This window comes from Prionailurus bengalensis, chromosome B3, assembly GCF_016509475.1.
Source record: "Prionailurus bengalensis isolate Pbe53 chromosome B3, Fcat_Pben_1.1_paternal_pri, whole genome shotgun sequence".
Taxonomy (NCBI): domain Eukaryota; kingdom Metazoa; phylum Chordata; class Mammalia; order Carnivora; family Felidae; genus Prionailurus; species Prionailurus bengalensis.
In genome coordinates this window covers 137,120,389-137,135,332 of record NC_057355.1, presented here as the reverse complement: position 1 = coordinate 137,135,332, position 14,944 = coordinate 137,120,389, and the positions used below count along the sequence as shown (strand labels likewise).

Genomic DNA, 14,944 nt, shown 5'->3' with positions numbered 1-14,944 from the left:
AAATCTGTCTTGTAACACAACCCCAGTTGTCTATCCACAAAGAAAATCTCTTCCCACATGAGAATTTCTAGCTTACTTATTTCATATCTTGTTTAACAACTGTTTCTGAAATTAGTCAAGCCATTCAAAAGGCCACTTACCTGGGTTGGATGTGTACTGCATTGCAATCATTAGCATGGATGATGCAGACAGATTAACATGGGCAGGAACGCCTTCTCTTCTTGAGGAACCCACTGAAACAAAAAATCTTTTGATTAGACACAATTAGTCTGTATGTATACTTCTTGTCATACAGCATGATAGCTGAGAGGAAACTTTGTTTAAAAGTCTGAACCAATTCAGTGGATATTTTGCACAAATAAAAGCACAAATTCTGTCCTAGCATACAAATATTACATCTGTCATCATCAATAGCACACATTTGGTAAGAATCTCCAAGGAGAAGAAAGAGTGCCAGAGTGTGATGTCATGGCTTTATCAGAAATATACTTAGATGCAATCTCTGCTCCCAAGATGTTTACATCTAGGTGGAAAAGAAAGAAAAAACAAGATCCTCATGTGCCCAAATATAAAGGCATGTTGAAGGTTATCTCAATAAAAGTAAAAATAAAAGGTTTATTTATTTTGAACTCAACTTGAATGTATCACCTTTCAGAGATGTGAATGAAGTAATAGTCCACTTATAATGGGGACCTTATTAATTCAGTTACACAAATTTCAAATCACGTATTATTAAAAAAATTGTCTACTAATTTAAAAAATATTTTCAGCTCTCACATATCATTTAACAATTTTATTCAAACCTTTACATGTAACTCAGCAGCAGCGTCTTCATCACCGTGAGAACCACTTTTTTACTTTTCCAGAGCTTACCATCTTCATATCCAACTGAGTTGTTTGAAAGAATGCATTTTTTGAATCTGTGAATAACACTGTCACTGAACATTTTAACCTGTGCCACAAGTATTCAGTCACAAAGCAAGCTGGTTTCTTCAAAATTCATCTTGTAGCTGCGTATCCATGGTCTCCACATGATAATCACTTACATAACGCTTTTAAGACATCTGTAAGTGGCTTGTTTACGATGCATCCAGCACTATATTACATTTCTCTCTCTCTCCTTTTTAGTGGTATGTCAGGGAACTCCAACAAGCATTCAAAACTAGCACTGATGGAGGTCATTCGGGATAATACTCCACAGAGCTGCTGTCCCCAAAGAGTACTTTATTATTCTAACCAGTAATTCAGAGAGGGCTCACATAGAAGAAACTTTAAAAGCACTCAAACATAAAATGAATTCCTTTTCTCAGGGATAATTGCAGAAGTAGGTAGGAGGAATCTCTCCTTATAGTTAGGTTTGTGGCAGATCATCAAGAAAGCATGAGCAGAACGGTGTAGAGTGAGTATGACACCCTCAGTCAACCCTCAGTTTCCTCCACACAATAGAGGAAACCACTAATGTGGGCAACCACAAAAAAATCAGTTGACCCACAAATCTGCTTTATTTTATTTTTATTATATTTTACATTAAAGTGCAATACGTGGAAATAGTATCTCAACTCCATCCATTAAGAATAAGGCAACTTATAATCATACACATGGATAAAAGAACCATTAAAACACTAGAAGATTTGTCATGTAATAGAGAAAACAGAAAATTTTAACATGATTCTATTCTTTTCTTTAAGTAAAAGAAAGACTTTGAGCACCACAATGGATGGTTTACAACAGCTTTACAGACATAAGCAAACAAATAAAGAAAAGGGATCTATCATTATGTTCTATTTACCTGAATTTGCTTTTATTAATCACTCACAGCTGGGATGCTGCTACCCCCACCAAGCCGGTGATATTCAGGTAGATGAACTAGTTTGGCTGTGCAATATAAATGGGTACTAATAATTATACAAAGATATGCAGATCATGTCAATGCTCTTAGAGGGTAAAGTTGATTAATCAAATGAGATTAATCAAGGGAAGAGAACTTTGAGCCAAATACTAAAGAACAAGATGCATGTTCTCTCAGATTTAGCCAGGGAGCTTGTTAAAATTCAGCTTTGGGGCCCGTATCTAGAGTTTAACTCCATCAGTTTGGAAGCAGAAAAGGTACAAGTTTAGTAAGCACATCATGTGACTCTGATCAAGGGGGCCCTTGAGCCTTCTGGAAGAAGCATTACTAGAGGGACAGGAAATAAGAAAGGAAGCACTCAGTAAGGTGTCTAGATGTGGGAGCAAGAAGTGCATGCCCCGGTGCCCTTTGTTCAGGGCGGTGGCAGGAAAATCTAGTCTCTGACATACTCGGGGAAAAATAAATACATACCTTTAAATAATTATCTATATCTGTATCTATATCTATATATGTATACACATCTATATATGGTCCTCCTGGGACAAGTGTTTTCACCTTTGTTTAAATTCATCTGAAACTTTTTAATAATAAATGTTTCTAAAAAAAAAATAAAATGACTATTAAGGGAGTCTGAGAATCCCTGTGCCTGGAGGCCTTTAAACCTGGGAGAGATGCCCAAAATGTCTTGATGATTTAGGTGAAGTCTATTTGGAGACTAGCCCAAATGGCTCTGTGACCTTTGCATGTCCCTTTTACCCCTACAGAACCGTGCTCTCCGTCAAGTATGGTCAACCACAAAGCCAAAAGTGTTCCCCTGGTTCAAGCCCTAGGAAATTGGCTCCAGAACCTCTATAAACAGACAGCGCCTTGCAATTGCATAGCCTTCTGACAGACTGAATAAAATTACCACAATTCTAATTAATAAACATGCACAGGCACACATCATTTATTGAATCTTGGTAAAAAGACATGATGTAAACAGATGTGCAGCTTGTCCCCGTGCGGGTGTATAAAGCCAAAGCTACATACAGTGGAAGGAAGAAGAGAATTAATCCAAATAAGAAGATTTTATATGTAATATTGTGCTCAGGAAATACAATTAAAAGTTTTAAGACCTATTTCCTGATCCTCCAGCACCACCAGAACAACCATTTCTAACCTTTCCTCTATGAGCCATAACTCATAGGAGCTTAATCTGTTCCTGCATCTTATAGTTCCTAATGTACTATCCCATACAGCTTTCTTACATGATTCTCACCCAAAAAACAATGAAGTATATGGGGAAGGCCATTTTATAAAGAGAAATCAGATTATTTGCATGGGATCACCAACTTAATTATTAGGACGATAGCCCAGGTCACTTAACATCACAGCTAATGTTCTAGTGACTTATTCACTCAAAATTCATTTAAAAATTCAAAGAGTATTCTTCCCATAGCTCCCATGTCCCAGGCATTGTTCTTCCCCTGGAGACACAGCTGTAAACAAGACAGGTAAGCCTTTGTCCTTATGGAGCTTAAATGGTCAAGTTCTGCCATCCAATATGGTAGCCACTAGCCACATGTGGCTATTTAAATTAATTAAACTTCAATTAAATTAAAAATTCAGTTCTTCAGTCTCACTAGATACATTTAAAGCACTCAGTTACCATATGTGGCTAGTGTACTAGACAGCATGGAGGTTTTTTAAACATTCCCATCATTGCAGAAAGTTCTATAGACAGAGCTGTTCTAGAGGAACAGGCAAACAAGTACCTGTGAAGAAATGTAAAGCAGGGCAAGGGAATAGGTAGAAAGTGATGAAGCGTCCTGATTTAGCTTGAGGGTAAGGAAAGGCATGTTGAAAGATGAGACACTTGAGCTGAGACCTAAAGAGAGTGAGGAAGAATCATAAGACCATCTGGGAGAAGGGCTACTGAGACACAGGAAAGCTTAGTGCCTTTATGAAACTGCAGAATGGCCAATGTGGATAGCATGCAGTGAACATAGAAGAGGCAGTAATAAAACAGTAAGGTCAGCAGTGGCCAGAGCACAGAGGGCCGTGTGGGCTAGGGAAGGCCATTGAATTTGATTTGTCAGAGTAATGGAAAGTGATGAAGGAAGTGACATGGTCTGATTTACATGTTTGGAGGATGGCTCTGGCTGTTTGGTAGAGAACAACTGTAGGATTGCCAGGAGTAGAAGCAGGAAGACTGGTTCAGAAACTACTGGACTGGTCCAGGTGAGAGATGGTGATAAGAAGTGGTCTGAATTGGAATATATTTAAATAAACCCCACTAGCCTTATTATTTTTCAAGGGGTAAAGGTAGGAGAGTCATCTGGGAAGAAGAAACAGATTCTGGTGCCATCCGACAGAACCGTTTCCTGTGCTTGGGCAGACTGCACTGCCTGAATTAACAAGCATCTCTGTGTAATCACAGGTATTTGTATTCCATGAGATACCTATGCCTTTTTTGAGCATAAGATACCTATGCCTTCAGAAGGGCCTATCAATTCAACATAATGGGAAGACTGCGACATCATGACCCAAAAGTCCATGCAGCATTACAATATTTGTAGACTGCTATATTAATGAAAATCATAGAGACAAGAGTGCCCATCAACAATGCAGAGGTGAAGTGCCTGACTGGCTCAGTCAGTAGAGCATGCAACTCTTGACCTCAGAGCTGTAAGTTCAAGCCCCATGATGGATGTAGAGATTACTTTAGAAAAATAAAATCTTTAAAAAAAAAAAATGCAGAGGTGTTCTGTCAGATTCTATGTGATCAAAACCTATTCTGGTCATTATTGTTACTATACAACAAACTCTAGAGGGGGAAAAATCCCAAGCCCCAGAGGCTGGCCCCTTTTCCCAAGCTATGTTTAAAATAATAAAACTTTAGGACAACATATGAATTGGTACAGTATATTGGAATTAGTTGCAATGGGATTTGACATGTCCGTCACATGATTGTGGATTTGGTCTGTTATACATTTGTTTAACATGACACAATATTCAAAGGCCATTGCTGTATGTTATCTTCTGATCTTCACAACAAACATGGGCACAGGCAGGGGAGATCATGATAATTCACAATTTTACAGCTAAGGAAACTAAAGTTTGATGAGGTTAAGAGATTTGCCAATCGGCGAAAGACTACATAATTCAGTTCTTCTGGATTTCTATTCCAACATATTTCCACAAATTGAACAATAAAGCTCTTACAAAATAGTAAGACCTATTTTATAAAAACAATCATTAGTTAATAAAACAAATTTTATATCTAGAAGAATATTTAAATGTCATCAATATGTGGTGTTGGGTTCTGACTGTCTTTTTTTAAATATATATATTCATTGGGTTTTGGAGGATCACAGAAGCATCACAGGCATCCTCTGTAATAGTAGTAGAAGAAAAATGATCCAGGGCTAATGGCCTGGAACCAGATACTCAATTAACCCACACAACTGCTTTTAAGTGCAAAGATCTAAATGAACCTTTATTTTTCCTAAGGGTAAGTGATTTTTTGAGGAAATTTAAGTCTAGGCTACCAAGATACACTAGAAGAGTCTTTCACCAATATCATCGCTCAGTCTTATTATCATCTTTGAAATAACACAGCCTGTATCAATTAATGTTCATTTGGGATCAGCTTTTCTCTTCTTTGCCAATATCCATATCATCTTCCCAACATCCATATTTCAAGTTGGTCCACAAATCACAGACCTTTTATTGCAAAAAAAGAGGTTTCCATGGTGAAATGCTAATGACTTTTTCAATTCTTAGTACTCCTTTAATATTTTTAAAAACAAAAAACAGAGCCTATTGCACACATTTGGAATAAAAAGAAGTATATCTTATTTGTGGAAGGAGTTAAAAAGAAAAGATTATGTCAGATGAAATTTTTATAATAAATTGCAGTTTTCTCTGCAGCATCTCAAAAGGAGTGATTTAAAATAAAGCCACAGTACTAGATTTATTGACAAAAATGATGGGAGGGTGTAACTGACAAACACGCACGGCCCTTACATGGAAAGGACCGTAATACTTCATTAGATCCACTTCAGAGCTTGGCGCTTCTTAGTCTACGTTCTTAACGACACTAACATTTAACACCTGAAAAACTGTCCACATTTTACATCTTGACCTTGTGAACACCACACCAAAGACATAAAAGCTGTCTTGTCTTGAAGATTTTATCAAATACTCAGAAAATGCAGCCTCCTTAATCCCCTAACATCTCCGTCCTGAAATGAAAACATTCTGGAAGAAGTTAAATGCTCCTCTCTCATTTCGGTCACAATTTCTAGACATCGAAACAACTTCCAAAGACAGAAACGACATGGATGCAAGCAACAGACACATATTCTCACATCAATTCCTTTACATGTGATTAATCTGGTCCCGATTCCCTCGTTCTTTGGGTCTGTGTCTTTGCAAAGAAACAAATACAAAAAAAAAAAAACAAAAAAAAAAACACCTCAACGGGGCGGGGCGCCTGCGTGGCTCAGTCGGTTAAGCGTTTGACTTTGGCTCAGGTCATGATCTCGCGGTTCATGAGTTCCAGCCCCGCATAGGACTCTGCGCTGACAGCTCAGAGCTTGGAGCCTGCTTCGGATTCTGTGTCTCCCTCTCTCTCTGCCCCTCCCCTGCTCATGCTCTGTCTCTCTCTGTCTCAAAAATAAATAAAACATTAAAAAAAAAACAACACCTCAATCATTTAATAAAATGTGGTTTTAAAGGGTATTACTACTGGGGTGCTTGGGTGGCTCAGTCGGTTAAGCAACCGACTCTTGACTTCAGCTCAGGTCATGATTTTGTGGTTCTTGAGTTCCAGCCCCACATCAGGCTCTGCACTGACAACAGGAGCCTGCTGAGGATTCTCTATCTCCTCTCTCTCTGCCCCTCCCCCACTCGTGCATGTGTTCTCTCTCTCTCAAAAAATAAACTTTTTTTGAAAAAGGGTATTACTACCATTTATTTTCAAAGATTTAAAGGCTCCTCAACCCACAGGGATGGTAACAATAAATGGAAGTCACAAGTAAGAAAATAAAACCAGAGCAATAGAGATAAATGAACTAGATCAACAACTGGGTTACAGGAAGACATGTGCCTCTTACATAAAATAAGATTGATGTTATTTAACCTAGAATTAGTAAGCCAGAAATAACCTTAGAGATGGAACATGTTTTCCAAAACTCCCCTTTACAGCTGAAAACACAATGGAGCCCCAGAGACATTAACAGCTTGTTCACAATTTAAATGAACACCAAGTTAATCTACCAATAAGTATTAAAATTCGTACACATTTTGTAGACTCAACTTAATATTTTGTTCCCCTCAGTTGCCAAGGCTCACACATTTAAAGAAATAAGGATTCTAATGTGACTTTAAGACATGTTTTGGGGTCTGTGCTTCTAATTAAGTAGAAATTAATAACCAGGGATGAAGAAACAAATTGCCAGTCATCACAATGCTTGATCAGAGTGAAGCATAACTTCAGAGGCCTGATATATTCAATGCCTCTCCCTAAATTATTAACTTATTCCTAAGAAGGAGGGTAGAGTGAATTTAGATTAATTATTACATGGCACAAAAACAGACACATAGACCAATGGAATAGAATAGAAACCCCAAAACTAGACCCACAAACGTATGGCCAACTCATCTTTGACAAAGCAGGAAAGAACATCCAATGGAAAAAAGACAGCCTCTTTAACAAATGGTGCTGGGAGAACTGGACAGCAACATGCAGAAGGTTGAAACTAGACCCCTTTCTCACACCATTCACAAAAATAAACTCAAAATGGATAAAGGACCTGAATGTGAGACAGGAAACCATCAAAACCTTAGAGGAGAAAGCAGGAAAAGACCTCTCTGACCTCAGCCGTAGCAATCTCTTACTCGACACATCCCCAAAGGCAAGGGAATTAAAAGCAAAAGTGAATTACTGGGACCTTATGAAGATAAAAAGCTTCTGCACAGCAAAGGAAACAACCAACAAAACTAAAAGGCAACCAACGGAATGGGAAAAGATATTCGCAAATGACATATCGGACAAAGGGCTAGTATCCAAAATCTATAAAGAGCTCACCAAACTCCACACCCGAAAAACAAATAACCCAGTGAAGAAATGGGCAGAAAACATGAATAGACATTTCTCTAAAGAAGACATCCGGATGGCCTACAGGCACATGAAAAGATGTTCAACATCGCTCCTTATCAGGGAAATACAAATCAAAACCACACTCAGATATCACCTCACGCCAGTCAGAGTGGCCAAAATGAACAAATCAGGAGACTATAGATGCTGGAGAGGATGTGGAGAAACGGGAACCCTCTTGCACTGTTGGTGGGAATGCAAATTGGTGCAGCCGCTCTGGAAAGCAGTGTGGAGGTTCCTCAGAAAACTAAAAATAGACCTACCCTATGACCCAGCAATAGCACTGCTAGGAATTTATCCAAGGGATACAGGAGTACTGATGCATAGGGGCACTTGTACCCCAATGTTTATAGCAGCACTCTCAACAATAGCCAAATTATGGAAAGAGCCTAAATGTCCATCAACTGATGAATGGATAAAGAAATTGTGGTTTATATACACAATGGAATACTACGTGGCAATGAGAAAAAATGAAATATGGCCTTTTGTAGCAACGTGGATGGAACTGGAGAGTGTGTTGCTAAGTGAAATAAGCCATACAGAGAAAAGACAGATACCATATGGTTTCACTCTTATGTGGATCCTGAGAAACTTAACAGAAACCCATGGGGGAGGGGAAGGAAAAAAAAAAAAAAGAGGTTAGAGTGGGAGAGAGCCAAAGCATAAGAGACTGTTAAAAACTGAGAACAAACTGAGGGTTGATGGGGGGTGGGAGGGAGGGGAGGGTGGGTGATGGGTATTGAGGAGGGCACCTTTTGGGATGAGCACTGGGTGTTGTATGGAAACCAATTTGATAATAAGTTTCATATATTAAAAAAATAATAATAAAAATTAAAAAAAAAGACTTCTTAGGAAGGGGGAATAAAAACAACAACAACAACAATAACAATAATAATAAAAGAGGTTCAAAAATAAAAAAAAATTTTTTAAAAAGATTACAAAGATGCTCCTCCTCACCTGTAATTCTTTAAAAATAATAATAATAAATAAGAATTCCTATGCCTAAATTTCACAGTTAACATAACTATACAATTCTAAGACTGTATTGATAAGCAAGCGCTTGTCAGGTTACACAAAACAAAAAAAAGAGAGAGAGAATGATCAATAATCTATTGCTTGAACCATACCATCGGTCTGCTAATGTTTCTGAATCACCATAAAATTTAGGCAGAAGACAGACTCTTTGCTTAAAAGACATGAAACTACAGGGGCACCTGGGTGGCTTGGTCAGTTAAGCGCCCAACTTCAGCTCAGGTCATGATCTCACGGTCTGTGAGTTCGAGCCCCGCGTCGGGCTCTGTGCTGACTGCTCAGAGCCTGGAGCCTGTTTTCGATTCTGTGTCTCCCTCTCTCTCTGCCCCTCCCCTGTTCATGCTCTGTCTCTCTCTGTCTCAAAAATAAATAAACGTTAAAAAAAAAAATTTTTTTTAAAAGACATGAAACTATAATTCCCTAGCTAAAATTAAGCTTAACTATAAAATAAGTAACGTAGCTTAAAGGTACCTATGTTTGCCACTATTATTACATAGCAACAACTTTAATAAGATGATAAGCACACAAAATTAAAAATGGTGAAAAATGGTCACTAGGAATCGAATGTGACCAATAAAGGTATTTTAATGGCACAAAAGTTTAGGGTAGGAGAGCAGTAAACTAACACTTAGTGAACACCTGGCATTGAGCCAGCCAGCACCTTACCAATTTCCAGGTGAAAAATCTCTGTTATCACAACCACCCAGGCAACTATTATGATTATTCTTCTTACATAGGTAAGGAACAGAAAGGTTAGGTAACTTGCCTAGGGCGACACAACTAGTTTGGCAGAAGAGCTGTGATTTAAATCTACATCTGTTTGGCTCCTAAATCCACAATCTTTTCAGGTTATCCACTGAAGTATAGATTGATTCATAATCTAATTCTTTTTTTGTTTTTTTTAAGAGAGAGAGAGAGAGCACACAAGAGCAGGGGAGAGGGGCAGAGGGAGAGAGAGAGAGAGAGAGAGAGAGAGAGAGAGAGAGAGAGAGATTATCTTAAGTAGGTGCCACGCTCAGCCCAGAGCCCAATGCAGGGCTTGATCCCATGACCCTGGGATCATGACCTGAGCCAAAATCAAGAGTAAGAAATTCAATCGACTGAGCCACCCAGGCACCCCTCATAATCCATTTCTTTACAAAATACTTTAGAAGGATTTTGATCATAAAAACCAACCCAATTTGGCTTTCTCTATCTGCTCCCGTGTGTGGAAAGCCTATTAGAATTAATCTGCAACACTTCTCCAAAGAAGACATCCAGATGGCCAACCGACACATGAAAAAATGCTCAACATCACTCATCATCAGGGAAATACAAATCAAAACCACCATGAGATACCACCTTGTACCTGTCAGAATGGCTAACATTAACAACTCGGGCAACAACAGATGTTGGTGAGGATGCAGAGAAAGAGGATCTCTTTTGCACTGTTGGTGGGAATGCAAGCTGGTGCAGCCACTCTGGAAAACAGTATGGAGGTTCCTCAAAAAACTAAAAATAGAACTACCTTACGACCCAGCAATTGCACTACTAGGGATTTATCCATGGGACACAGGTGTGCTGTTTCAAAGGGACACAGGCACCACCAAGTTTATAGCAGCACTATCAACAATAGCCAAAGTATGGAAAGAGTCCAAATGTCCATCGATGGATGAATGGATAAAGAAGATGTGGTATATCTGTACAATGGAGTATTACTCGGCAATCAAAAAGAAGGAAATCTTGCCATTTGCAACCACGTGGATGGAACTGGAGGCTATTATGCTAAGTGAAATTAGTCAGTCAGAGAAAGACAAAAATCATATGACTTCACTCATATGAGGACTTTAAGAGACAAAACAGATGAACAGAAGGGAAGAGAAACAAAAATAATATAAAAACAGGGAGGGGGACAAAACAGAAGAGACTCATAAAGATGGAGAACAAACTGAGGGTTACGGGAGGGGTGGTGGGAGGGGGGATGGGCTAAATGGGTAAGGGGCACTAAGGAATCTACTCCTGAAATCACTGTTGCACTAGATGCTAACTAATTTGGATGTAAATTTTAAAAAATTAAAAATAAAATTTAAAAAAAAGTCTGCAAAAGTGAAACAGAATTCAAATCAGCTCCACATTTATAGCAAACTTGCACATGAGTTGCGAGCCTTTTTCCAAAGTGTTTTCATACGTATTGATTCACTTTATCATCACAACATCCCTGTGATGGGAAGTTAATGCTAGCATCATTCTAGAGATGAGGTATCAACCGTGTGAGATGCCTAACACCACACAGCACATTTACAAGTGAAGCTGAAACTAGGATCTATATGTCCTGACACTGTCTATTGCTCTTCCCATCACAACCTTCTGCCTTCAGGTGCAAAAGATAAGAATTTCTATACCTGAGGCAGCTCTCTCTCCATACTTTTTTCTTAAGTTACACAAAATACCATAGTTTCTATGTCAGTAATAGACTATGCCTTGATGTTTTCTTCCTACTCTATAAGATCAAATTATGCAAGTAAAACAATTCTAAGGTATAATCATCATTCATTTCTTTGATTCTCTCCATAATCATCATGCTGAAATGACAATTTAAATCACAGCACATGTATATAGCAAGTGATTTCATTATAATCTTGAAAATCTACAGCCTAAAACAGTGCAAGCAAATTCCATTCGTACAATACATTAAAAGAATCTAGTATTAGGTAAGATTGAACTTACATATAGCCATTGGTAGAAAAGATGTGCTAAGATATTCAATAATATCCTTGTGCAGAAATGGAGGAAAGGTAGCTAACGTTGATATCATCGTGTAGGGCAAAGTACTCAGAATATCATCATTGAGAAAGGGTAGCAAACATGTGGTTGTATAAAATATCGACTGTCCAAGATCTACAAAACAAAAGTGAGTAATCAGTCACTGAATATTTTGCCATTTAACAAAATATGCTAATTCTATATTTTTAGTTCTTATGAACTGGCTTAAATTGAAAACAGCTTTGCTCCCTTCTTATTAAGAGCTCTGAAACATAATGCTCAGTAGAGTGCATAGACACTATATTTGTTCAATAAATGACTGGTGAATAACTGCATTAAGAAATATAAATATCGATTTCATGAGCTTTTCCTCAACCCTCTATCAACCTTCAGTAACACTGGGTATTCCTATTATTTCTTGATTTTAGAAACTAAAAGGACTTTCCACGTGATCATGAATCCTAAAATGTTGTCTAGCATTCTTACCATCATTACATTTTACACAAAGTAACTGTGGTACAAAGATATTACATTATTTACCCAACGGAAGTTTTAGCAAAGTCAAGGGCAGGACCGGAAATAAAGCCAGGCTATCCCTGCCCCATCAACCAAAAAGCACAGTCTTCCTAGATCTGGAGTGTTGAGCAATGAGGGAACATGCATCTTCCAGTACAGCAGCATATTCCGCAGGTGCCAAAGAAAGGAAGCTGTAAATGATGTTGTGTGGCCCTGTGCATTCAGTTATCAATTATCACAGAAGGATGTACTACCTAGTGGTAATCTTCCTATCAACATCTTTAAATGGGGAGAGGAAGAGTACCTACCTCACTTCTAGGAGGACTGTTAAGAGGCTTAAATGAGATTAATATAGAGTGCTTAACACAGCACATAATGTGTGCTCCACAAGTATGGCCATTGTTAAATATATTAATAGTGTTACTATTATTACCTGCACAAGGAGCAAAAATAAAGGGCATTCAAAAAAACCATAACTATTTAGCTTTAGAATGCATGTACACCAAATCCCAATATACTGAATATATCTTTCTGTTTTTAAGTAGGCTTCATGCCCAGCGCAGAGCCCAACACAGGGCTTGAACTCACACCCCTGAGATCAAGACCTGAGCTGAGACCAAGAGTTGGGTGTGTAACGGACTGAGCCACTCAGACACCTCTACTGAATATATCTTTTGATACTTCTGGATCTCCCAATTTGTGTGTCATCAGTCAGGACTTGACAAGGAAGATGTGGATCACTTTCCTGTCCACTATAAAAGAAAATTATTGGGTTTGTTTGTTTCGCAGCAGATTTACCTTCTTAGTGCAATTTTGATGCCTAATGTTATTTCCAACTATCATGGAATTAACCTGCCATCTCAACAAGCACATCAACTGACAACAGAGAGGATGAGGCCACCTGCACACTGGTGAGTGAGGGTCAGTCAACCTTGGCCTCAAGCTGATAAGACGTAAAAGTCATAGGTTGTTTTACTAAGAATTAAATGAGGCTGTGCATAAAGGACACCTTAGCTGCATTGTAACGTAGTTACAGAACATTAGTGCTGAAAGGGGCCTGAGAGCCAATCTGGAATATCTTTCAAGTGAGGAAGCTGAGGCCCGGAGAAGGAAAGTGAGGGTCCAAGATCGCCTGACAGCTGGTAGCTGAACTGTGTCAAGAATGCAGCTCTCACCAGTGCACAGCCCTTCCCCCCCACACACCCCCCGTGGAGACACCACCTCGAGCCCTGGAGCGGTAGTTCACACGCTCAGTACACAAGAGTCACCCATAGAGCTCAGTAAAAATTTGGATCCCTAGGACACACCCCTCAGCGATGCTTATTCCTAAATCCCAGTGTGGGACCCAGAATTCCATATTCAAGCTCCCTCAGTGATTCCAGTGTTGTTAGGAAACACTGCTGAACTGCTTTTTTTACCTCTAAGGGAGAGTCTAGTTTTTTCCTCTCTTCTAAGAACAGAGAACACAGTCTACAGATAACAGTGAAGGGTAAAGTCGCAACATAGTTGTAGGTAAAAAGCAAATATATACATCATTCCCCCTGAAATTGTTGTAATTTAACACAGTTAAATTGCAGTTAAATGGATTGTGAGTTATCAAACTGAATGCTTTTTATCTTAATAAAGGGGCTCTAACACAGTGGCCCAGCCCAGGACCAGGCAGGTCTACAGTGACCTCAGGACAGGTTGTCACAAAGGAAAAGTACTGATGAGACCACCACCACAGTAAGCTCTGGCAGTCTTATGTTCAGAGAGTCATCTCTTTGAAATTCTGAGTGGGTACAGGGATCACAGTAAAAGTGACTGGGCTCAAAACAACTATAAAGTTACACAACAAGCAAATTTACAAATTTCTACATTTTTTTATATTCACTATAATACAGAACTGTAAATATAAGAAAAAAAAAACAAATTCAACAATCATTTCATCATTTTTAAGAAAGTAGTTTTTTTTTTTATTTTTTAATTAGGAACACATCTTAATAAACCATTAAGCATTCTCTTAGGAGAGCTAGCTGCAAGTAAAGGGCGAAATAACTCCCACAACTCACTCATTTCCCAAATTCCAGTTTTTCTATATAGTGAAACTTTGGGTATCGTACCTCCAGAGACCAAATTATCAGTGTTTTCAAGTTAAAATGCTGTTTTAACCAATGTTTTAAACATTCATTCTCTGGAAAAATCCCTTTTCTTACTGCATGGTTTTCCATTTGATTCTCACAAATATAATACTGAATAGTTAAACAAGAGATATTGTACTCCTTTTTATGGGTTAGAAAATGGTAAGCAAGTGAGATCATGACATTGGCTAAAACACACTGTGGAAAGGGAAAGCGTTAGGCAAAGAAGCATGCTCTCAGGTCACTGTCCCGAAGCACCCCTAATAGTGTGTAGTATATGCCACATACAGCTTGTAGCAGCACCATATATCATACCGACCGCCAACACTTTGTAATAATAACCAGCAATCGCTGGTTAAATTTGGAAGAGTTCTTAGAGATTTATTCTTATCGAACCTCCCGGATTTAAAAGACAGGAAAAGTAAGTCCCAGGGAGATTCTGTGATTTGCCGCGAAAAATCACAGGATTAGCCAGTGGATTTGACGTGCCCTTCAGGCTCCATCTCTTACATTTTATGGGGGGCAGGTTTCTAAATCTTAGCC

General features: G+C 38.6%; 1 protein-coding gene across 15 annotated transcripts in view; it reads right to left on the bottom strand.

The window, feature by feature from the left end:
• Positions 1–14,944, bottom strand: part of UNC79 (unc-79 homolog, NALCN channel complex subunit) — a 270,279-nt gene that overhangs the window by 204,059 nt on the left and 51,276 nt on the right. For all 15 annotated transcript variants that reach the window (XM_043556906.1, XM_043556897.1, XM_043556895.1 and 12 more), the window contains 2 exons: positions 11,730–11,900; positions 141–233 (listed from right to left, as the gene is read on the bottom strand). In XM_043556906.1, coding sequence (XP_043412841.1) covers positions 141–233; positions 11,730–11,900 — 264 coding nt within the window. The remainder of the gene's footprint in view (positions 1–140; positions 234–11,729; positions 11,901–14,944) is intronic.